The following is a 23,719-nucleotide window of genomic DNA, read 5'->3' on the forward strand; positions in this document are numbered from 1 at the left end:
AAAAAATCTGTAAAGAAAACAACTGTAAGTCTTCTCTACTAACTGGGAGACCCTTAAATATCCTACTACCATTTTAATACAACCTTGTCCTGCAGGTTATAAGCTACTGCTAGGAGATAACTTTCTTCACTGGTGGTCAGAAGAGGGCAAGCCACCACGCCATCATGATTTATTTCCATTCCTATAGCCTTTTTTTTCTGCTTCTCTTTTCCTACTACTCATTCTAACCTGCCTTGTATGAGGACTTTCCTGGAACCTTTTCACAGTAATTAACAGCAGTACAATTCCAAACAATGCTTAAAACTGATCACAAGATATTTGTTCATCTTCACTGCTTGCTGGCATAAAAATAACTCTTCCACATAATTATCTATCACATACAGCAATCTGCATAAGCAAACGGCTGAATTAGCTTGCTGGAAAACAACGAAAGACTGCATTCATAATTGTAATATGCACTCAGGAAACCTCAGAAATCTGTAAAAATTGATCTGTTTTCTGCAATATATCCTGTGATGCTACTTCTCGTTTAGATGCTTAATAAGAACCAAATGAAACAAATAAACAAATGAACAAAAACCCACCAAAAAACCTCATGCAGCCAAACAAGGGTGTAATCAAGAATTGTGCTGCTAAATGTGGGAGGCTGGCACTATCCTTTGAACAGAACTATTTGGAAGAGCAGATGAGTACAGAGTACAGACTGGTATCAAAGCCAGAGAGTAATTAGAGACAATTTCAAAATCAGTCCAAAGTCCCCAGAGAAGACAGGGAAGCTGTCTGGGTTCAAAAGTATGATGGAAAAGCATGAGAAGAGCACACCGGGTTCTTGGAGATCAAGCCATGTACACACAGCCAAAGATCAAGGGTGTTCATTTAGGCCCAAGGCTCCTGGGAGTGCTGCAGTATAGAAATGTTGGGAATCAGGACACAGAAAAGGTGGAACTGGGAAAATAAAAGGAAAAAGAAAAGCAAGATTCCAGCAAGCCTGGAAAAGGATTTTAGTACTGCCATGAATGCTGAGAACAAAAAAGCTGAGAAATTAAGGACAGGGATCTGTCCTGCTCCTGCAGTGCTTCTGGGCTCTGAGGCAGTGCTCTGCACACCTGTGACATTGAAGGCAGTCTGGGCAGAGGGGCAGGAACAGAAAGAAATTGATGGAAGGGGAAACAAATGACAAAAAACCATCTAACGACATGTGATTTGCAGCTGCTGGGATTCAGAGTGTGTGCAAGGAGGGGAAGAAGCTCTCTCCTATCAAAGGATCTTGCTCTTGGGACATGTCAGAGCAACACATATGTCTGCTTACATGGGCTGCTCGTCACTCAAGCTGTGATGCAGTAACCAAAGCCTAAATATCTGCAACTGGCCTCCTAACAGAAGAGTAGCTACCTGCAACAGATGCAACTTGGACCTGGGGCTGGCACATGCTTTTGTCAGAAACATCAGTGCAGCAGGTTCAAATGTGGTCAGAACTTCAGCAGTGGAGTGCAGCAACACCCTGATCTTAGCCGACAGAATATATACAACCAGGGCCTGCTTAATTGTTCTTTGTCACAGCAAGTTGCACAGAGCAGTGATACTGCAGAAAAACTGCAAGTTACAATCTTCACACATATCTGAACAAACATGGTCAGCCACCTTTCCTGACATCTCAGCTCTCACACATTTGGCCCTTGTTATGGTAAATTTGTAACCACAACTCCCTATTGCAAACACAGAAATTCTCACAGACTCTGAAAACAAATGCCTTTAGTGTTTAAGTAAGTATTTCCCTTGCCTTGTCTAGATCTTTCATCCTCACTAAAGCAATATGCACTGAGACTAGAAAACCACACATGGATGCTGACACCAGTCTCAGTTTTCCCCCTTTCCCAAAGGCCATATGGCTCATGGCGGAGGGGATGTGATACTTCTCTGGGAATTAGCACCTGTCTTTTTTAACGTTGATCCTAACTTCTTCCTTTCCCTGGAGCTAGAGTAGAAGATGGGAGTCATGGCAAAACAATCGTGTTCACACCCTCTACCCAGCCATAGTCTAAAGCGTGGATGCTAACCTTATTGAGTTGGATGTGCTGCTGGATGTGCCTGTAGAGTCCTGCTGACTGCTAAGAGGCATAAAATGGAGTAGGTTTTCCCCAGCTGGGCCTACTGTGCTGCTCCAAAATAGTAGCAGACACAACTTCCTTGTGGAAGCACAGTGAAAGAGGTAAGGAGGTGCAGGAAGAAGAGAAAGGCAAAATTGTGCCTAGCTTATTCCCTTGCATTTATTGAGTCCCTTAGATTCACACAATTTGGCATATTCTTCTTTTGAACATGTCCTGAAAGGTTAATTCAAGCACTGGTGCAGCCTCAGATGTGCTGCCTTTCATCTCAGTTCCCTATTGCTCCCATTCTCTTGCATTGCTTGCCCAGACAATAAACACGTGTGTATTTTGATGACCTCCTGTTCATGCACTGTAGTTGACTCAGTACCTTTGCCTCCTCATACAACAAATATGTCTGTAATTACCAGATATTGCAGTAAGTACATGCATTGTGAGCTCTTTGCACACTGAAGAAAAACAGTCTCCTACACTGAAAAGGTTTTCCTACTAGGGTACAACTGTTGGGGAAAAGCTGAGTTCCGTGTCCGCCACAGTAAAAATACTGACCCCTCTTTAAACTGAGGCAAGCATTTGCAAAATGCTTCTGAATGACACAGGAAGGATGAGTTCCGGTTAATTGGCACCACAGTCACATACCAGCTCCAAATGCAAAGAAGAAACTCTTGTCTGGGTGCTCTTCCAGCAGGTCCTTCACCCTCCTGCCCATTCGCTCATTTCGTTTGTAGATGAGCTCCTGCCGGAAGTAGCTGTCTATTTCTTGGGCAGTAATGCGTTCATGAGCTGGAAGTGTAGCATTAATGAAATTTGGGACCTAAGGTAGAAAAAAAAAGTCTTCATGAAAGGGGAATTTACTTCAGAGGCAGCCATTATGCACAGGCATTTTTGTTCCACACAGAGTGTAGCAACTGCCTCATCCCTCAAGGCACAGCCAGTAGGACAAAACCCAAAGCAAGCTAAAAAAATATTTAATAATCTTCTAATGATGCATGGTGCTTCATTTCTCTCAATGCATCATTTCATGAGCAGATGGATTTTTTTTAATTGAAAGTCAACAAATACTATCATTTTACCATGTTGAAGACCCTAAACCCTGATTGTTCAGTAGAAGAAAGTAAGTATTTGCCCCTAAATGCCTTTAGCTACATACCTCTTTCTTAAATTGCTACAGGTATGACATAACTATAATGATAATTATGCTCTTCTAAGAGAATTTGACTGGTATCAGAGCCTTCAGGCTGCCAAAGAATAACTGTGCAATTTGAAGTAGTTAAAAAAAAAATCTCTAAACTTTAAGAGGCCCAGATTTTGTCAAGAAGGAACGCGTTACCACCTCCACTTGCCCTGTCCTGACAGTATCTTTTAAAATGCTGGCTTCCTCCCCTGGGGCCCCCAAGGACAGCTGTGGCTGCACACTACCCTGACCTCTTGCCAGTGGAGAGAAAACATGGGTCTGCTATTGTTGCAGCAATCCTGGCTTCTTGACAAGTAGCTTTAGGCATTCAGTTATGGGGATGGTTAACTAAAGGGCCTGCAAGCGGTGATTTCTGGAGAGCAGACCCACTAATAAGCCAGGTGCTTTCCCTTGCAAGGCTGCAGCATATGCAGAGACTTTGGGTTCCCCCAGAGACTATTACAGAATCTTTCCAAAGGGTAGCGAGCCCAGATGTAGTCATCTACTGGGCAACATGGAGTCAAATACAACTTACGGAGAAGTTCTACTTCAAACATAAGCTGACAGTGTGGCACACTATCAGTATTCAGCTGTGCTGCCAAGGAGAGTGCCCTGAGGTGGAGCCCCTCACATTAAGTAAAGGACAGTTTTTCCCTTGGCAACATGCTGGTCTCAGAGCTGCTCTCTCCAAGGACCTAGGGGCAATGTCTGCAGTCTGTAACATCTCCACAGGATAGTGGTGCAGCATCTGCATCCTCTTAAAATGCTGGTCTCCTCTGAGAAATGCTTTGAAACCTGTGCATAGAGTGCACAGTGTAAAAGCTAGGCAGTACTGAAGACCAGGATGCCTGCACCTGCAGAAGGGTGGATGTGCAGGATGGGGAGGCAGCAGCACACACACCAAGCTCGGCACCAGAGAAGCAGGAGTTGGTATGGCTCTGCAGCTCTGCAGTTCTGCACTGTATGCCACAGCAAAACAGTTATTCAGCACAGAAAGGTCAGGTACCAACACCTATTCAGCACTCTAAGGATAGAGCCTGTGTTTTCACTGATGTGCATGAATTGCCAGGCAATACCTCACAAACAAGAACAGAGAGGCCTGATGTCTCAGCCTGAGGTTAGTTAATCTAACAGCCCAAATAGGCCAAATTGGTCCCTGCTGGGCATTTTCTCATGGTTTAAAGATCAGTGTTACATTCCATTGTGCTGCTTAGGAAACCATCTCCATAAACCCAAGTCTGTGAGGTCTCAGAAGGTCTCTTTTCCTTCACATTCAGTCTAAATCTATCTTTTCTTTGTTTCACTCCATTTCTCTCCTTTGGGCCTTGTCCACAGCACACAATCATACTGATAGGGAACATTAAAAAGCTTGTAACTTGCCCAGCCTTACAAAAATGTCCAAGCCACAAGTGCATTGCTCTGTTCTTATTTGCACAAGAGAGCCTGCTGCTGCTTTCTGTTGGCATTAGGTTTGCTCGTACCTAAACTAGCTTAATTCCACAGGATCCTTAAGAAAGTAAATTATTAACTCATAGAGCTTTGATGCTAAAGTGAACACGGCACTCATCCAAAAGGGAAAGCCAGGTGCACCTTCACTGCTTGGGTGCAGGAGAGGGGTTGAGGTGGTGCAAACTCCTGGAACAGAGGGCTCAGGAAAGCAGATGTGCCAGGGAGCCAGAAACATGCCCCTGGACCTCACCCAGAAAGGAGTGAGAGACGAGCACACATGTTACAGGGGTTAGCACTACAGGGAGATGTGTGCAGCACAAGGGCTGCAGCGGCAAGACTCACTTGAGAAGTGTCATGGTTGAAGATGATGGAGCTGAGGTCCCCACAGTTGTAATGCTTGATAAGGTCTTCTGTCGTATAGGGGATCTGGAAACTGCCTGCTCGGAGGCTCTCCTGCTGCAAGAGAGTCTGATTCAAAGCAAAGACCACCTGAGGGAGGGGGAGAAGGGAGGAAAAGACAGAGTTCCTGGTAAGTTCTCTTTTCATCCCATGAGAAGGTCACAGACACACAGCCACTGGCTGAAGGCTCTCTGAATTTGCTCCTGCTCTGAGCCTGCCAGTCTAGATATCACCAATCCATGCCTCCTACAGCTCCACAGCTGCTCACACCTTGGATCCTGGCTGCTCAGGGGGAATGGACTCACCACGTTTAACTCAATGGGGTTTTGCCTGTGACTTGATGAATACAAATGCTACAAAGAGGCAGGCGGAAGCAGGGGCAACCTTGCTCCCTTAGATGACAGTTTGCCTGACCACCACAGAGCCCCAGGGCCTGACAGGCTCCTATCCTCATATCTCCTCAGCCACCTTCCTAAACTAAGCATGGCTTCTCCTTGTTTGCCCTTCCTTCCTCATTTGCAAGAACTGTCACAGGCTGTTGTTTCCTGCTTTGTGTCTCCTCTCAGACACCACATCTATTTCAGGCAGGAATGGCTCTCTGGAGCAGGCCAGGGAAGAGCTGTGGCTGTTGGGGGACACGGGAAGTTGCTTTCCCTGCAGCTGTTCAGCACTCAGTCTCTCCCAGCTGACTGCCTCCCCAGGCAGGGTGCTGACAGCATTCCTTCCTCCTCAGCCTTCCCCTGGGAATGCAAACGTTCCCATCCCCTTTGCCTCAAGGAAAACAATCTGGCTGCCCAGGGACCTCTCTGTTGCCCATAAAGAGAGAAGATCAGAAAAAATCACCCTCCAGATGTTGCTGCCTCCTCACCTCCAGCACAGCAGGGCTCTCCCAAGGTGATGGCCTCAGGGCCTGACCCAGACACTGGCTGCTGATACAAGTGTCCCCTGCCGTGGGCACTGCACAGCCCATGAGGGTGGCAGCCACTTAAAGGGGACAAGAGAGCACTTTGGACCAACAGGTGTCTCTGAAGCCAAAGAGATGCAAAATCTCTGTACCTCTAGCCACTGCAGACAGAGGCCACCAAGCTCCAGAGAGGCAGGAAGCCAAGGAAAGACTTGGGGTGGAACTCCCCAGGCTGAACATGGGATACCTGTGGGCACCTTTGGTGAGGCATGGAGCTGCATACTCTCCTGTGCAGGGACCAGGCCTCTGTCAGCACCTGGCAAGTAAAACACTACCATTTCTTCCGAGCACATCTCTTCATGCTTACACTCAGGCTACCACTGGTTTTCATACCAAAACTGGACAACTGTAACAAGCTTTCTGACTACCTACTGCTCTATTATTTTTATTTTTAAAGGAAGTAAGCTCAGATATATTGCTTTGAATTTTTTCAAAAATTACTCATGAGAGTGTTATTTTGTAAGCTCTGGTTACTCTCTGTGTAATTAACTCCTGGACATTTGCCTCAAACACCATCAAAGGCACTCAAGAACTGAAAGTATTTGCAAACACTATGAAACTCACACATGAGTAAGCATACTCAATGTACTGAGACTATGTGAACCAAATTTTGGGATTACAGAGCAGATGTAGAAACAAACAGGTGCAACTTCCCCACCACAACCATCAGTCTTCTACAGAAAGGTGCAAATTCCATCAAACTTGAAATCATGCTGTTCCCACTATAGCTAGACTTACCTCTTTGGATCCAAACCACTGTGTATGTAACCCAATATGAAAGCACACAACGGAGCATTAATTCTGGGAGGGTGAATAGCAACATTCACTCACATCTCATTTGTGTAAAAAGGGAAAGAATTCACTTTGTTGGTCCAAATTGCACTCAACTAAAATAATAACTCCATGTAGATGTTCAGGCAAGTTACATATAACTAAGCAGTGCCTATCTTGCAAAGGACCTCTGTTATATTTTAAGTAAATTGAACAAAACCAAATTGAAACCACTTTACATTTGAACAAAGGTTTGCATGCAGGCTAGAGTTTATCAGACTCCAAAGTCATTATTTTCCATTTGTTTGGCTTCAGAGAACTCTTGGTGGATGCTGATGACCAGACAACATTCACTGAGAGACAAGCCAAATCCATCCTGAAAATATGGGACTTCTACAGCCATGAGTGCTAGGTCATGCCAGGAAAATGTCACATGTACAATCAGTCCAGCCGAAACCACTTCCATGAGAATGGCCTATTTTTAAGCTATTGGATACCACCTGCTTGATTATTTACCATTAAAGCAGTATGCCCTTTTTCAGACTTGGAAACAATGACCAGACAGTCTCTGTCCAGACAGCAGTCAGGAAATGTAGCAGCCTCCTGAGCTGTTCAGGTAGCACTGCCTCAATGTAGACTAAGGACATCAAAGAGGCTTTGCAATCTTTACTGTTTGATTTCATCCAAACACAAATCAGTAGAAGGTAACTGGCTTCTGGGGAGAAAACACCAGCCTGCTGGGTGAGACGTGAGAAAAAAGACAATCTTCCTCTCTCTGCTGTACCCCTGCAGCCTGTACTCCTGCTGTCACTTGCTCTGCATGCTACACTCAGATCCAAACAGATCTCTTCCCTTCTCCCTTGCAATGTGCTTCAGGTGAAATATTGTCTTGCCTCCAAACAGACTGGGCCTGCACTGCAGCAGCCAGGCCAAGCCATACAGACATCTTCCTTCCCGTAAGCACACAGTAAGCTGCAAAGAGCTACATAAATCTGCCCCAAAAATACAGCATAAATTTCAATGATGACCTACAGTTATGGAGGATGACTGCACAAATTTTCACAGGAACAGAGGCAACTCACCCCCTTGTCCTCCATATCTCAAATGTTACTGCTGACATGACAAACAACTGCCCCAGTGAGGCAGCTTTGGCAGCTCTATGGCCTTTGCTAAGAGTCCACCTTTCTGGTTGGAGGTGTGAGAGTTGATACTGGACATATGAAGAAATTTCAGGACGGCAGCAGCTGAAGGGCTTGCCTGCCCAAATGGGAAAGCACGAAAGACCTTTTACAGTGAGGTTGTTCATGTTTCATCTGAAAGAACAAAGCGTCCCAGCACACTGCTCAAGACTCCTACATCCCATCCTAATCACAACTGCCTGGGACTCCATGGCCATATTGGTGGTTTGAGTCGCAATGCATCAGCTGCTTTTCTTCTTTTGTCATGGAGGACTACAGCTGTTCCCTGACAGCTCAGGTTTCCCCACAAACAACTTTCTCCACTTAGACCACCTTATATTTCCCCACTTAGACCACCTGTACTATCACTGTACATAGTACATGAGGGGAGGTCACACAAGAACCACCTGAAGTCCCCCACATAGAGAGTGGGTCTCCACCTTGGTGCTGTGAGGGACGGGGGTGGTCTCTGCTCCTTTGAGTACAGCAGCAGCAGCTCAAGTCCTTCTGCACCAGAAGCAAGAAAATCAAGATACAACAAAGAGGCAGAAATCAAGAGAGCATCAATGTCCTTGACAATCAGCCCTTCCTAATGAGTTACAGTAATTCATGCATCAGGCTTTGCACAGCTGGAGTACAGGAAATTCTGTTGTCAAAAATACTCTCCACATCAGCTGGTCTGAACAGAACGGTGGCATCTGCTGGAGGGGGGATGATGGCACACCTACTGAACAGCTACACAGAATTACAATTTGCCATCAGTGTAAGTGTACAGCCTCTCAAAGCAATTAGATAGTTCCCCTCAATTCCTCTATCACTCCTACCTTCTTGGGGGAATTGAAAGTCCTCAGCAGAAAGAGAGGAGTAAAGGGGCAGGATCTGTTTGTGATATCAGAGGTTGCTTAAAGCTCTGCCCTAGTGAGAAGGTTATCTCCAGTAAACAGTAATGGATAAACATTGCCAGGGTCTCAAAAAAAAAAAAAAAAAGGTTTAGATTCCTGAATCTACTGTTCTTGAAGGATTTAATTTACTGAGATGGGTCTTGCTCAGAAGTTGATAACTCAGTATCTGTCATTACTTCTCAAAGAAAACATTAGACTGGGTGCAAAGTGATACTTAAAGAAGACCACAGCCATCAAACTCTGCAAACTGGATCTCAGTCTTGTTTACCAGGTGTGAAAAACTGAAGTCAACAGAGCAGAAGCAGGTACCACATCAGCAGCTGGTCTGAAATTGCTATATTTGCTAGGCACAAATACTGCTTGCCTTCCAAAATCCCCATTTGATCCTGCAGTCCTTTTCTTGCTAGTAATTACAAACAGTTAAGAAAACAGCAAATATGGAAAGGTTAAAAAGAAATTTTTGTTTTTTCTTAGAAATGAAACCTAAGAATTTGGGTAGATCTGAGCTCCTCCAGTACGTGGTACCAAAAGTATTCTTCTGTTTTGCAGATATCTCTTGTATTACACTATTTTACTATTTCCAAGATCTTTCCTGTGTGGAATGCACAGAAATCACTCTACATTTATCCTCCTTGCAAGGCTATTCTTCCTCATTTCACACACCCCCTCCAGCAACTCCATCCTACTCTGCTCCATTAAGTGTATTCATACTAGCATCAAAGCATCTTCTGAAAAGATGCATTTGGAGAACAAAAGTAACAAGTTTATTAGAAAGGGATTTTTTTTATCTCCCACCTCCCATTTTCACTGTGATCCCTGTTTTCCCCCAACCCTCTCCCTTTTTGTACTGTGGAAAAAATCGATTAAGCTCTCCAGTATAGATATTGCTGCAAAACTCATTCTCCTCCTGGAGATTTCTTCAGCTGTCAGGAGACACTTGTCCCCTTTGCTAGCATTGTTGAAGTGGCCTGCTAGGCTAAGGGGGTGGGGAAAGGAGAGTTAGAGCCTGGCAGATGCCTTTTTTGTCAAAGACAAAAGACCCCCTGCCATCCTCTCCACTTTTCAGTACTTTCATCCACATTGGATCAAAGTGCTACTCTGCATATGAAAGGAACCTGGCATTATTTGCCTCAAATTAGCCTATCGCCATCCCGCTAGCCTCCAAGTCTTCCCAACAAAAGCACTCACATCTGTTCCATCATTTGCCTCATCTTCGGGGTTTTTATTCTTTCTGCTCTCAGTTTTTGAGGGCCATTCAACCCCTTGAATTATAGTCTGGGGAGCATCTTCCTTGCTCTGGGATCGCTCAGCCGGACAATTTGCTTTTAATTGTCTTAAGGAATCATGGGCTGCTTTTGGGTCCTTCCCAGAGAGAAACTGCATCCATTACAGCTTCCATTCAACCCCTCTTCAGCCAATTCTTTCCCTTTTTCTCCTCCTTCTCAAAAGCATGTTTCTCTCCTTGCTCTTCACCTGGAGGAAACCATTGCTTCTTTGGGCCAATGAACACTATTGCCCCAAATCAAACCGGGCCCTAAATCAAAAGCATCATGACTAAAAAGTCAATAATCCTCCTTTGTCATGGTAATGATCCAGGAGGCCAAGTGTTGAGAAGAAAGCAGGATTTCTTGCTCCAATGTGATGCAGCTCTTTAGAAGTCTGGTGAGCCTTCAACAAAAAGTTGGGACTGGCAATGCCAGTGGCCTGGAAGTCTGAACCCACCTACCATGAGGAGCTCCTGCACACACAGGCACAAGAAGCCTGATTTTGGCATGGGCTGAAAATGGCAAAAGAAGGTTTAACCCACCATCTGCAGCCTTCAGAGCAGTCTAAGTCACTTTCAGAACTGTTGCTTTAGTAATGAAGAGAGAAAAATGAGGCAAATTCTCAAACTTGAACCACTTCTGTGAGAAAGACTGGATTAAAGCCATTAGCAGAGAGAGGTAGTATGAGGGACCTGTCCAGCAGACAAGAGACAAACAGTAGAAGTCAATGAAATAAAAGGAAATGGAAACTACTTTAGGATACTCATGAGTTACACATTTCCCATGGGCTTCGTATTATTTATATTTGGGTTTTTGCTCAAAGCCAGCATTGCAAATACAGGAAGCACCTTTTCTGTAGCAGGATCATCCAAGTCACTTAGATGACATGCAGTTTGCCTCAAGTCAGACAAAAAAATGCAGGCACAGATAAAGGCAGTGAAGAATTTGATCTGTCTCTGCTGACAATAAACTCACACTAACACATCTTTTGCCGAATTTTTGCAGTGTGTCTTACCAGGACCAAACAGAAGACACTGAAAGTTTTAAGTTGTTGTCTGAAATTTAAATAGGAACACACAAACCAAGCCTTTTTCAACGAGGAGCTATAAAAGACAAGGCTTTAGAAGCAATTAATGAATTTTTCCTTCTCTTCTTATTGCAGAAGGACGGTTGATAATGTTGAATCAAAGGAACACTACTTACAGCACTTCTTCCACTTGCAGCTGGAAGAACTGCGATGCATTTACTTTAATAGACTGCACTAATACATAGCCCTTTGTCTGAGCAATTTACAGTGTAAAATGTAATTTTTTTGTTTCACAGACTGCAGCAGAAATAAATGCCCCACTATGTGCTGAATATGGAGTAAGACCAGCAGTAGAGTAGATTGTTCCCATTTCTCAGGATGGCTTGTAATTTACATCTGGACACCTCCAAGACCTCACAGGAACTTGCTCCCATTTTCTATAGGGTTAATTATGTGACTGTGAACCTGCAGCTGCACTCATCCTGAGAAATCTCCATCTAAGCTTATTGGGATTCCTCCCTGTTCTGCAGGAATCTCTCAAGCTTTCATTCTATAGTGCATAGGAAGTGCATTCTTCCTATAGTGTAGAAAATCCTAGAACTGGTGATCCATATTTACACATTATTGGAGAAAGATTAAACTTTTTTTTTAATTCCATCTTTGTTAAAGATTTTGTAAATATTACCAAAGTTTGTTTCTAAAACCTTCACATATAAAATCTCCATCAGATACATTTTTACTTCAAGAAACAGACTAGCCCTTTGTCTAATTTCAGATTTCTACAGTCCTGAAGCAAAATTGAAGGCAAAAGAAATCCCCTCTATTTTCAACCTACTACACTTAGAATTCCTACCTGTCTCCTACTCAGCATTTCTTCAGTTAACAATGTCCAGCTTCAAAATAATTTGGAACAATGACCAAAATGAAAAGGAAATACTAGCTATCCTTATTTCTCTTAGAATATACTCATTTTCCAATTTACAGACCTGTCTAACCAGTACACTAGTACCAACCATTTCTTTCTTTTATGCAATACTTACTTCACAAGACACTTAACAAAATCATCTCAAGATTGTATTAAAAAAATAAGCAAGTTGCAAGGCAAAAAACCTGAAACTAGGGTTTCCTGGGCTGAGACTAGTTATACTTTTAAAATTCAACATCTGCAACTGATGTTTTAGTTGGCATTTTGTTTGTTTGTTTGTTTTGAATAAGCTTCTGCTGAAATAGTTGCTTTGATCCACTTCCTCCGCCTTCCTTTTCACCGGATAGTCTTAAATGCAGTTGCAACAAAACTAAAATCCTGAGGTTAACGGACTTCTTTTCTTACACTTTTTAACATCCATACAGGAAAATTATCTTAGAAAGGTAAAAAAATTGGCTTTCTGACTGTAGAAAGCATTTAAAAATGTAGAAATTATAACACTTCACTGTGTTTGTGACTGAAAGGAGTAAACTAGTAAAATTGCTGAAGACTGCCCATCTTTCACAGCTTCAAGAACAACATTTAGAAGCACTTTCTATCCTCTTGACCCACAAATACAGACACTAAAAGAACTTGGTATTAATGACCTGGGGTTTAGCAGCCATGTTTTTTTCACTCAGTGCTCACAGATGCTCTTTGGAATGCTGCTAGATGAAAGAAAAATTCTTACTTGTCTGCTTACCTTCAGTATTTTTTTAATTTGTCCTCTCTACCACAGGCCATGTATAGCTTAGGACTAAACTCAACAACAGAGATTTTCCTTAGAAAATTTAGAAATAATTTCTTCCTTAAAAATTTAGAATACTGAACATATTCTCACCAATATCTGTACACCTTTTTTTTTGGTGGAATGAAGTAATTCAGAACACGTATTTTTAATTGGCTGGAATGCTTCCCCCTCTTTCTGCAAAACTGATGTACATTACTCGCACAATTCCTCTATGTGTGAACAAATCAAGACTACAAGGTTGCTAGAGTAAACAACCTAACCTTGCAATGCCACAAACAGGCCCAGACAGTTATCATATGTCTTCTGGTAACCATGCAACAAGATCTTTGGATTTTCTTGAAGTTCTGCCAGCTAGGAAAGCATGTTCTGTATAAAACATTCAGCACTGATAAAACATTTTTCCAGTCAATAGAACAATTAGGCCAGGACTTTGGCTGCTGTTCCAAACAGAACAACAGTTTTGAACTACTCTTTATGTTGTAGGCAACTATTAAGAGAAGGTTCTAGCTTCCCAAAGGAGTACAGCAGGGCTGAGATGACCTTTCCATGGGTACAGGGGTGAAAGGAAGAATTTACATTATATTTCTATGTTGTTATATAATGTTACACTTGCAACAAAAAACTTCAAACAAGAACTGCTGGAATGGTCCCTAGCTGATTTCAAGAGGATCAAAGGCTGGAAGTTCTCAATGCAAAAGTTTTCCAAGAGGAATGACTGACAAGATTTTCAAACAGTGAGACACAGGCCTAAATCTATGTTCTTCATAGTACCTGTGAGCTCAGCCACACAGAAAAAATAGCATGTCCCAAGGTAGGATGGGAATTTACAAGCCACCAGCTGTGCATTAAGAACCTCCTAAGATGATACCCTTGGAATGAGTCACATGGATCCACTGCCAGATGGCACCTCTACTCACCTCCCTGGCTGTCCACATTAGGACATGACCAGTTGTCCCAATTCAGCCAATACACCAATCTAAAATATTTAGATTTTCAGACCCAGGAAAATCCATCTGCTGCCAATGCCATGAGGAAGCTGCTGTTTGGCACTTTGGAGCAAAAGGCTAGAAAGTATCTGGGTGGTTTTGTTACATTTTTGTTTCACTCTTGGAAAGGATTGTTGCATGCCAACAAGGATCCCTCAGGAATTTTAAGTGGCTGTCTAAATTCAACTGATTTGCAAGACATCTCCTATAAGGTAAACTGTTACTGGCAAAATATGGAAGATTTTAACCTGTGGACTTCTGAGCCAGTTTCAATGCATCCAAAGCCAGAAGAAAAGAGTCTTATATTCCTCTGCTAACCCTGAGCAGTACTTGTTCATTGTACTACATACCTTTATTATTCAAATTCCTCTGCTACCTACATTTGAAAATAAAAGTGTTATATCATCAAAATGTAACTGCAGTCCATCAAGATAAGAAGGCAGAAGGATGCTAGCTCAAATTGGATAGCAGAAACTTTATTAAAGGTCTCCTCCATCACTACCACTTGGAACGGACAAAAAAAAAGTTACTGCAAGATTTTGTGGGGCAAAAAAGCCATGAGAATATCTCTGAACTTAAACCTTCTAGACCAACTGAACAGAAATGTCTTAAACATCTCAGTGAACAAGGTAGACAACTTTTCCAACTGCTAACCCTATCTTCTTTAGCACTTTTGAGCCCTAGATAGACAAATCATTTTTTTAAAGGCCAGGGCAGGTCACCTTCCCCACAGCAGTTCCAGCACACTTACTGTCAGGGTAAGTGTTCTGGACAAACATTTGCTCAAAGATCCCTAAGAAAAGCAGAGCTCTCTGCCAAGAGCTCAGAAGTTTTGCTAAGTCACCATGATTATGTAAGTCTGACTGGCAAGATTAAAATGGTCCAAGATAAGCAGGCAGGCTCTGGGGTGTGATGAAATGAACAGAAACAAGAACAAAGGATGTCAGGATTTATCTTATGGGCATGTTACACTTTGACCTCAAAGTGAATTACTGGGTAGTTTTCCTGGGCTAGGCAGGGCAATGCTTTTCAGAAATTACGTGAAAAACCCACAGTGTAACTGGTATCAACTCAACCAGCAACTCTCTGTAGGAAAAAATGCAAGAATATATTGACTTATGGCCTGTAACATTCAGCACCAAAGCAAAAAGCTCTGGTGCAAAAGATTGTAAAGGATTCGAAAACATCAAGTGACTTAACTCCATTTTTTGAACAAGAAACCCTCAAGAAGGTCTGTACAGCATAAGCATGAGACTTGTACTACAAAAAGTCTACCCTAAAAATTTACATGTGAATGAGAACACAATGTGTACGAAGTCCTGGGTTAAATTTCACTACTGTTATCCACCCCAAAGATCTGCTGAAGTATGCCTCCCTCCTGCATCATTACATTGTTAGTAGCATGCACCTTCTTAGTGTCAGGCAACACCACTGGAGCTCCTTATGCTTCTGTCTCTTCAGTTAAAATCTGAGATGCAGGTCCACAAGCCTTGTGTCTATGTAGTGTTGTGACACTGGATTAAGGATAAAAGAGTTCAGAGATTACTGATCACTGATGCTATGAATTGTGACACAGAATAAGTAACATAAAGCACATAATCAGCCCTTGCAATATTCTACATATCCCACATCATATAGCTTCTACAGGGTTTTTTAAAATATTCATATACATTAAAGGATTAAAACACTCATCCCAAACTCATATGCAAGGAAAATAAAGCTGGAATTGAAAAACTTGTGTCAAAATCCATCACCAGAAGAAAGAAACTCTCATAAACATGAACTTCTACGAATTCTTCATTTGAGCATAAGAAAAATGCTGCCCTGTTGGTATTTTTGACTCATCTGTAAACTTTCTAACTAACAATTTCTGACACAAATTTGCCTCCTAAGAACTGGACATATGGTGTCTGAGAGCCAGAGATGCGTCATTCCCAGGTAGGGAATCTTTTACCAGAGTCATTAACCGTGAGGGCCCCAATGGGCTGGGTGGTATCATGGCTTACAGGGAGCCCTTCCCAGCACTACACACACCAGCATGCCACAACACACAGGGCACCCTAATGCTGCAGTCCTTACACTGCATTCTGTTATGAGTCTGTTTCCAAAGCCATGCTTGTTTGCCCTCCAAAGCAACCCTAACTCCAAATCTCCCCTTCCTTTCTATTAGCTGTTTTTTTCTGAGATGCACTAGCTTGCTTTCTACTCAAGTCCACACTTGGGAGTGGTTTTGCCTCCTTATACATGACCAGGACAGGGATTCACTGATGACAGAGAAATATCAGTATTACTTCTTGCCTAATTTTTTCAGATACATCAGTATTTCATCAGGGAAGAAAAGCCCACAAGAGCCCTGCTAGTGTAGGAATCTTCCTAGACATTTCCCTAAGAACAATCATCCAAAACCACCCCTCCACCAAAACTAGACTTGTGTTTCTCCCAGCCATGCCAGTTTTTAGGCTCTGCACCATTCAAGATTTAATAAAACTAAACAGAAACCTAACAGGACAACAGAGGTTCCTGTTCAGAACATGCCATATTTATTGTGTTGTTCAATGAACTTGGTTCTGAAAATTAAATTCACATCAAACATCTTGTATAGATCCAGCAAACCTTATATAAATTAACATCTGTTTGTGACAGCTCAAACATGGAAAGAAATCACCATCCCTCAAAACTGCATTTCAAACTCTTACATAAATCCCAAAAAGCTCAGAAACATGGTCACACTTCCAGAATCTGCTGAGAGGTTTGGAATTAATGTAAAAAGGAAATGTAAGTTTTTGAAGAGATTTCAGAAGCCACTGGATACCTTGCACATCACTATGATCTCTGTGAGTCCAAAATGCAGTGAATGCACATGCAAATTTCAAGCATAGAGAACATTAAAAACTTCTGTCATGTGCATGCACATCACTTTCCAAAAATTCAGCTCTAACCAGCTGAACAGTGCTGAAAATTAGGTGTAACACTTGCTAGTGTCTCACTTCATTGCTTCTACTCGCCTTCTTGTACTCAAAAATAGGATTTCACACTATATGAGCACATTGAGCTGGTTGTGATACATGGGCTGAAGTCCTTCTTCTTGCTGCACAAACCAGAGCTCTATATAAATTCTCTTCCTTTTCCATTCCAAGCACCGTCTTCCAGGCTTACTTGTGACCTGCTGTCATCCACTTTGACTGTATGATTATGCAAATAAGCCACTCAGCCAATGAAAGTGCCATTAGTGGGGTGGGGACCTGACAAGTCAAGTCAGATCTCACCCAATTCAGTGCTCCCAGTTTTCTGCTGCTCCAAAGGAGGGAAAAAGGGTAGGGTCTATTCCTGATGGTCACATGTTAAGTGCTGTCACATTTGCTTTTTATAATGAGGCTCTCCATACCTCCTGGATGCAACAGCAAAGGGTGTCAATATTTCAGTATGAAATTTGAGCTGCAGGGTGATGTATCAGATTCTCCTGACATGGCAGTATTGATTCTCTGCCTGATGACAAGAAGCACTGTGGAAGGAAGTGCTTCCACATCCAGCCATAAATGGTGAGAATGAGATCACAGGGAAATAACTCACTCCCTTGGTATGTCCTCTGCTCATCATCAAAGCTTAGTGCCAAACCCAGAATCCCAATCTTCTGCAGCCTCTACTGCAATCCCCCCAGTACAATTCCTTCCAGGAGACCTTTCAGATGAAGTGGACAGAACTGCTACCTGAGAACAGTCCTGCTTGTTTTGTTCACACCAGAACAGTGCAAGCTCACAAACACAAAACAGCAGCACTACTGCTCAAAAAGTGCAAACCTGAGTCATACAGCAGGCTCTCATCATGTCCAACTCCATACACATTCCTGAACAGTTCAAATCAAATAAAACAAAACTTGAAGGCTGTACACCCTGGCAAGTAACTACTTGATTCTCTATCCTTGGCTAGGGAAACAATGTATTCCAGCAACAGAAGGTGGCATTTCTCTGAAGTCCTCTTTTTGCAAGGATGGTCAGATAAACGTCAATCCAAATCATGAATGTGCTTTCAGCCTGTCTGCTAGAGATACACAGCCTCTGCTGGGAATATATCACTCCTCTGCAGAGGCCCTTAGAAAATATTTTAGCACATTTATTTTTTATCCAGGATGGAACATAGAGACAATTTTACTCACATTTCAATTAATCCAGGCCCATGTTTTCAGTTTACTCAGCAATCACACAGCTCTGCTCCAGAGGCCCTCAAAATTTTGTCAGCCCAACCTTTTGTCTTGAATGACTCCATGAAACTCAAAAGCTACTGGGCCAACCCTCAGTACACTGTGTCAAAGATGTGTTTGGTGCAGCACAGTGATGATTTAAATTTTGGTCAGACAGAGGAGTAATCCAGGGACACCGGGCAATTATATATTAAATGACTGCACATTTTGAACAACTTAATCAAAAATCAAACCTAAGCAATTATGAAATAAAAATAATTCTTACTTTAAGCCTATCATAATTTTTTCTGTACTGATGGAATTGTTGCAACAGCACTACACAGAATGTTCTGCAATCCTCTACCAGCAGAAAGGTTTAATTCAATTTCGAATCAAAAATAACTGAAAAAGTGTTTTTTATATAAGTGCTGACACGTTTGACCTTCATAACATTTGAAAATTTTTTTAATTCAACTTTCTGCTTAACAATTTCCAGGGACATGGCTTTTATCTTGTTAAAGACTGTTACTACATTTGCCTAGCTTAGTTTCCTTGGATCTTGTTTGTTTTCCATGGAAGTTCAAACAGGCTGCCTAGCAGTTTGTAGTATCCTGTGCTAGTTCCTTTAGAAGCCTTGGCTGCACGTGCCTGCTTCTGCAGGTTTTTAAATAGTTACTTTTGCCAGGTATCTTCTCACTCTCCCCTCATCAATAAGTTTCTGATGAAACCAGTATCAGTTCTATTCTCTTCCTGATGGTCCATAACAGCACTTTTTTTAAACAAAAATATTTGCTTACTTCAGCCTTTCTGCCATGCTCAGGTAGTCCAAGGCTGTTCTTTCAAGTCCTTCTCTCCTCTCCTCTCCTCTCATCTTCCTCTCCTACCTCCACAGCTTCTGCTCCCCTGCTGCAAAATGGTGCAATGAATATTTGGGCATAACAAGGGCAGATCTGCTGGTGGACAGTGCTCAAAAAAACTGGCCACCAGAAAAAATATTTTGTACATTACTTGCTTATGTCCATTCAATTTTCTTATCACACTCATTAGACTTCACGGCTTTTTCTACCCTATAAGAAAATTCCTAATTTAACAAGTCAAAGAAAAGTATTAAATGACCACCAACCTGTAAGTCAATTTCCTTCATTTGGAAGGGAACATAAATAACAAAGCATCAGCTGCATAAGTAACAGTTTTAGCTAAACCCAGACAGTCCTCTGAAACTTTTATCCTAGTTTTGAAGGGCAGCTACACATTGACAGGTTACTAGAGGGGGCGGGAGTGGCTGTAGAAAGGGAGTCCCGTGGTCGCTTTCTATAAAAAGGTTTTTTACAGTCTTTTAAATTCTTAACTTCTGACACAAGAAAATATGTCTGCTTCTGTCATAAGGTTCTTAATCCTCAGCCCTGTTCTTTTCAAAAACAAAGCATGGGGTGTCTTTCAAAGGTGTTGGCAAGAACTACAGCTAGCATACAAAAGAAGCCTTGCAGAAAGCACACACTCCAGAGGGGAAAAAAGCCCCACAGTTAACAAACAGCCCAAGTGCTACCACCAGGTTCCCTTTTCACAGAGTGATCAGATGGTTGCACCAAGCCTGTTGAAACAGCTCACCAGGAACTACCAAAACTTGGAGCACGGGCACACTGCTGGCACTAAAGCTTCTCACTGCAGAAGTCCTCCTCTGCAGATGTGAAATATCACAACCTCAGACACACTGCTAAAGCTCCCAAAACATTTGCTGCTTCTCTTTCCAAGCAATGCATACCAAACTTGGACTTTAGCTAGAGCACACACAGTGCCCTGTGCTACTGGGCACAGCTGTACCACAGCTTAGGAGTCTGCAGTCACACAGGGCCTGGGACTTGTGCAGCACTGCAAAACACACTGCACTCAGGATCACTGCACAAACTGGCACAGCTGAATGAACTAAAACACCATAATCCTTCCACATTTCATTTCATTCTTCATATGTTCTGACATTATTTAATAAGTATTTGATATCCAATAAATGCTTATGGGATTTACTACATTAATGAAATAAAAGCACAATTACAATTAATTTGTAACATTTCTGACAAATTTGGGTTTCAAGCTTGTCATATCTGTTGAGCTTCCAAACCAAATGGGCACAGAAATCAAAGGACTTTTTAGACTTAGAAACAGGCAGTATGTTTAGGCAAGCTAATTTATGAGGTCTTCCCAGGACAGGGGCTCTCACTGCAAACTGAATGAGCCTTTCTGTAATAGGCTAAGGAGCTAAAAATAGCAAAATTGATTGTGAACTCCTGGGTCTCTATCTCAGTACATGAAGATTTATACAACAAATTTTGGTGGGATTTTGGTTTGTTTTGGTTTGGTTTTTTCATTTTTGGTCAGGTTGTTTTAATTCCAAGGTCAAAAAGGTCACTAGAACTTCCTCTTTGGAGATAGCACAGTATTTCACAACAGTTATGGTAAAATGAAAGGATAATCTCAGGTGGATCAAATCAAAATGTGGGAAGCAAAAATCAGGATCAATACAAAAATAAACATCAGGAATTATTGAGAAGGTAGTCATACCATCACAGGATCTGTGGGTGGCAAGGCATTAGAAAATTTGTGAATCAACAACATGATGTTTTTGCCAAAGCAATTTCCAGTAGTATAATCCATAACAACTGGGAGGTAATTAAGCTGTCCTATCCAGTCCTGTCAAGGCCTCTGCCAGTCTCTTGCATTCTGTTTTGTACACTACTGAGAAAGAAACAAATTCAGAGGAGAAAAGGAAGACTGTTCAGAGGGTTGCAAACATAAGCTACTGGAAAGGATGAAGATACTGACTTAATCAATTCAGGACAAAAGAAGCCTGAGGAAAGAGAAAGGCATCACCACAGTTCATCCTGCCTACAGAAGACAGTTAACAAACAAAAAAATCAGCAAATTATGGTCCACAAGAAGAAGACATCAGCTTGCAACAGCAAATGTGTTGGGTATGAGGTGAAGCTAATTTGGGAAGGAAAGAAGAGGAATGGATTTCCCTGGGTCACTGTACAGTTTCCAGCACTGCACTTAAGACACCATTAGCTTCATTTTCATGCATCATTTGGTTCACTTTTACCTTGGGACAAGAAAATAAATTTAATTCAGGAAGTCTTTTTAACGGTCATAACCAAGTGCTCTCACGCTATAAAGTATATGCTTCCTCAGGCATGAAGACAGCAGCTCTAGACAAATAAACTGTTAGGAAAGGCTGAGTTGCAACATCCCTTTGCTAGTTCTTCAGCCTTTGATGCCTAACTAGTCATGTGCTTACTACTCTTGTCAAGCTGTATTCTTAAGGAAAGGATGCTCAAAAAAAAGGCTCATTTCAGAAAGTAGAGTAAGTAGAATACTGTATATTACCTGTATTCGGACAAAAAAAAAAAGCAAAAAGGAAACAAGTTCTGTTTTTACAAGCCATACTAGAATTCATGGACAAAACCAAGCAAAGTGTCTCAAATTGTCATTTCCTACATAGTAGCATCAATTGAATTGCCCAGGTCCATCTCCATTTTGAAGTGATGTAATACTTGGGGATTTTTGCTTTCTAAAAGGTTTGTTGCCTTATTTTCCCAGTTATCTCTGAAACATTCCTAATTTTCTAGGTCAGGCTACTTTGCCCAGAACTTTCCCATTTCACGTGATACCAGAACACCAGACCTTACCAGCCCTGAAAAAGTGATTGCTGAAATGAAACCAAGAGCTCTATTGACTGATAGGTTGCTCCAGCCTCTAGTCTTTTTTGCAAATTTGTTCCTCCCTATTAAAAAGGTTTCAGCTGCTGCTGTAACACTGTGCTGGTTTTGGATGGGGTAGAATTAACTTTCGTCACAGTGTCAAGTATGGGGCTGTGTTTTGGGTTAGTGCTGCGCACATGGTTAATAACATAGAGATGTTTTTGTTATTTCTGAGCAGAACTTACACAGATCCAAGGTCTTTCCTGCTTTTTGTACTGCCAGGCTGGTGAGGAAGTTGGGGGATGGCTGGAAGGAAGGGAGGGGACACAGCCAGTAAAGGTGACCCAAACTGACCAAAGGGATATTCCAGACCATGAGACTTCTTGCTCAGTGTTTCAGGATGAGGAAAAGAAGGAGGAATGGGGAACATTTGGAGTGATGGAATTTGTACTCCCAAGTCATTGTGAGATGTGAGGGGGTCCTGCTGTCCTGGAGATGCCAAACACCTGCCCACCCATGGGAAGCAGGGAATGGGTATGGCTTTTGCTTTTCCTTTTATACTATCTTTATCTGGGTTGACTATGAGTTTTCTACCTCTTACCTTTCCACTTCTCTCCCCGATCCCATTCATGTGGGAATAACCAAGCTGCTGCCTGGGGCTTGGTTGCTGGGTTGCTGGCTGGGATTAAACCACAACTACAAACCTGAAATTGCATACCAAATATTGTACGCACAATAATTAAGAGCCATCTAGAGCAGTGAAAAGAAATGTATGCAGAGAGAAAGTCAGCAATCAAAATAATACCATAATCTTCCCAAAAATTAGTATCTGAGAAGACAGACTATAGAAAAGCATATGCTCCCTGGCAGTTTTGTAAAACTCCACAAATGCACAAGATATGAAATGTTTCTGTTTGTTACATGACAAAAAAAGTCATCTTGGAGATTATTTATATAGTGGTGGTTATAATTTTCTCCGAATCATGAGACCTGGTGATAAAAAATTCATCTACATCATATGAGCTCAGTAGCTGTCTGCAAAACGGCTCAGTCAGGAACTTTAATAACTGCCAACTGCAGGTCCTTCAATTTCTATTTTATTAAATTAAACCAGTCAGTTTATCTTATAAACCTACTTAATATACCAAGTGTCATTGTTGAATTAGCTGTTGATTTAGTTACTGAGCAGAAATTATTCATGGATACCCACAGAGCTCAGAGACCACTCAACTCATTCCTACAGCACAGACATATTCTCAAGATATTTCTAGTAACCAGAAAAGGTTGCTGAAAGTGAGACTGCATCCAAGGGACTGCAGTAATCTCTGCCACAGATGAGCCCCTTCTACAAGTCTTTATGCCAGAAGGCAAAAAAAAAAACCAAAAATCCCACTGAAATAATAAGTCTCGCAAAGAGAATTCTGATTTCCCCATACTCCAATCCTTCTTGACAAATCATGTCTCTACCAAACCCTATCTCTCAACTCCATGTCTTTCTCAGATCCCCTTCACATGTGTCACCTCCCATCACACTGCTGCTTCAGCTTAACACACTCATATGCACACACACACACACTTGAACAGGAATGTGTGTCACAGAATCACAGAAATCACAGAGTCATCTAGGTTGGAAAACACCTTTGAGATCATAAATCCAACCTATGATCAAACACCTCCTTGTCAAACAGACCACAGCACCAAGTGCCACATCTAGTCTTTTCTTAAACAGCTCCATGGATAGTGACTCCACCAGGCTGCTCCCTGGGCAGCCTGTTCCAATGTCTGTTCAGCCTTCCTGAGAAGAAAACTCCTCCTGATTCCAACCTAACTGAATTCACAGGTACAGAGTTCTAGTCTTTCCCTACTGCCTTACACTGCCAGAAACTTGAAAGCCCATGAGAAATCTGCATAGAAC

The 23,719-nt window shown here is 42.1% G+C and overlaps 1 protein-coding gene across 1 annotated transcript in view; it reads right to left on the minus strand.

Annotated features, from left to right (window-relative positions):
• TRABD2A (TraB domain containing 2A) overlaps window positions 1-23,719 on the minus strand; it is an 82,083-nt gene that overhangs the window by 21,659 nt on the left and 36,705 nt on the right. The window contains exons 3-4 of the mRNA XM_066569526.1: window positions 5,071-5,217; window positions 2,745-2,919 (exon numbers count right to left, since the gene is read on the minus strand). Of these exons, the coding sequence (XP_066425623.1) occupies window positions 2,745-2,919; window positions 5,071-5,217 (322 nt within the window). The remainder of the gene's footprint in view (window positions 1-2,744; window positions 2,920-5,070; window positions 5,218-23,719) is intronic.

Source organism: Molothrus aeneus, chromosome Z, assembly GCF_037042795.1.
Source record: "Molothrus aeneus isolate 106 chromosome Z, BPBGC_Maene_1.0, whole genome shotgun sequence".
NCBI classification, from domain to species: Eukaryota; Metazoa; Chordata; class Aves; order Passeriformes; family Icteridae; genus Molothrus; species Molothrus aeneus.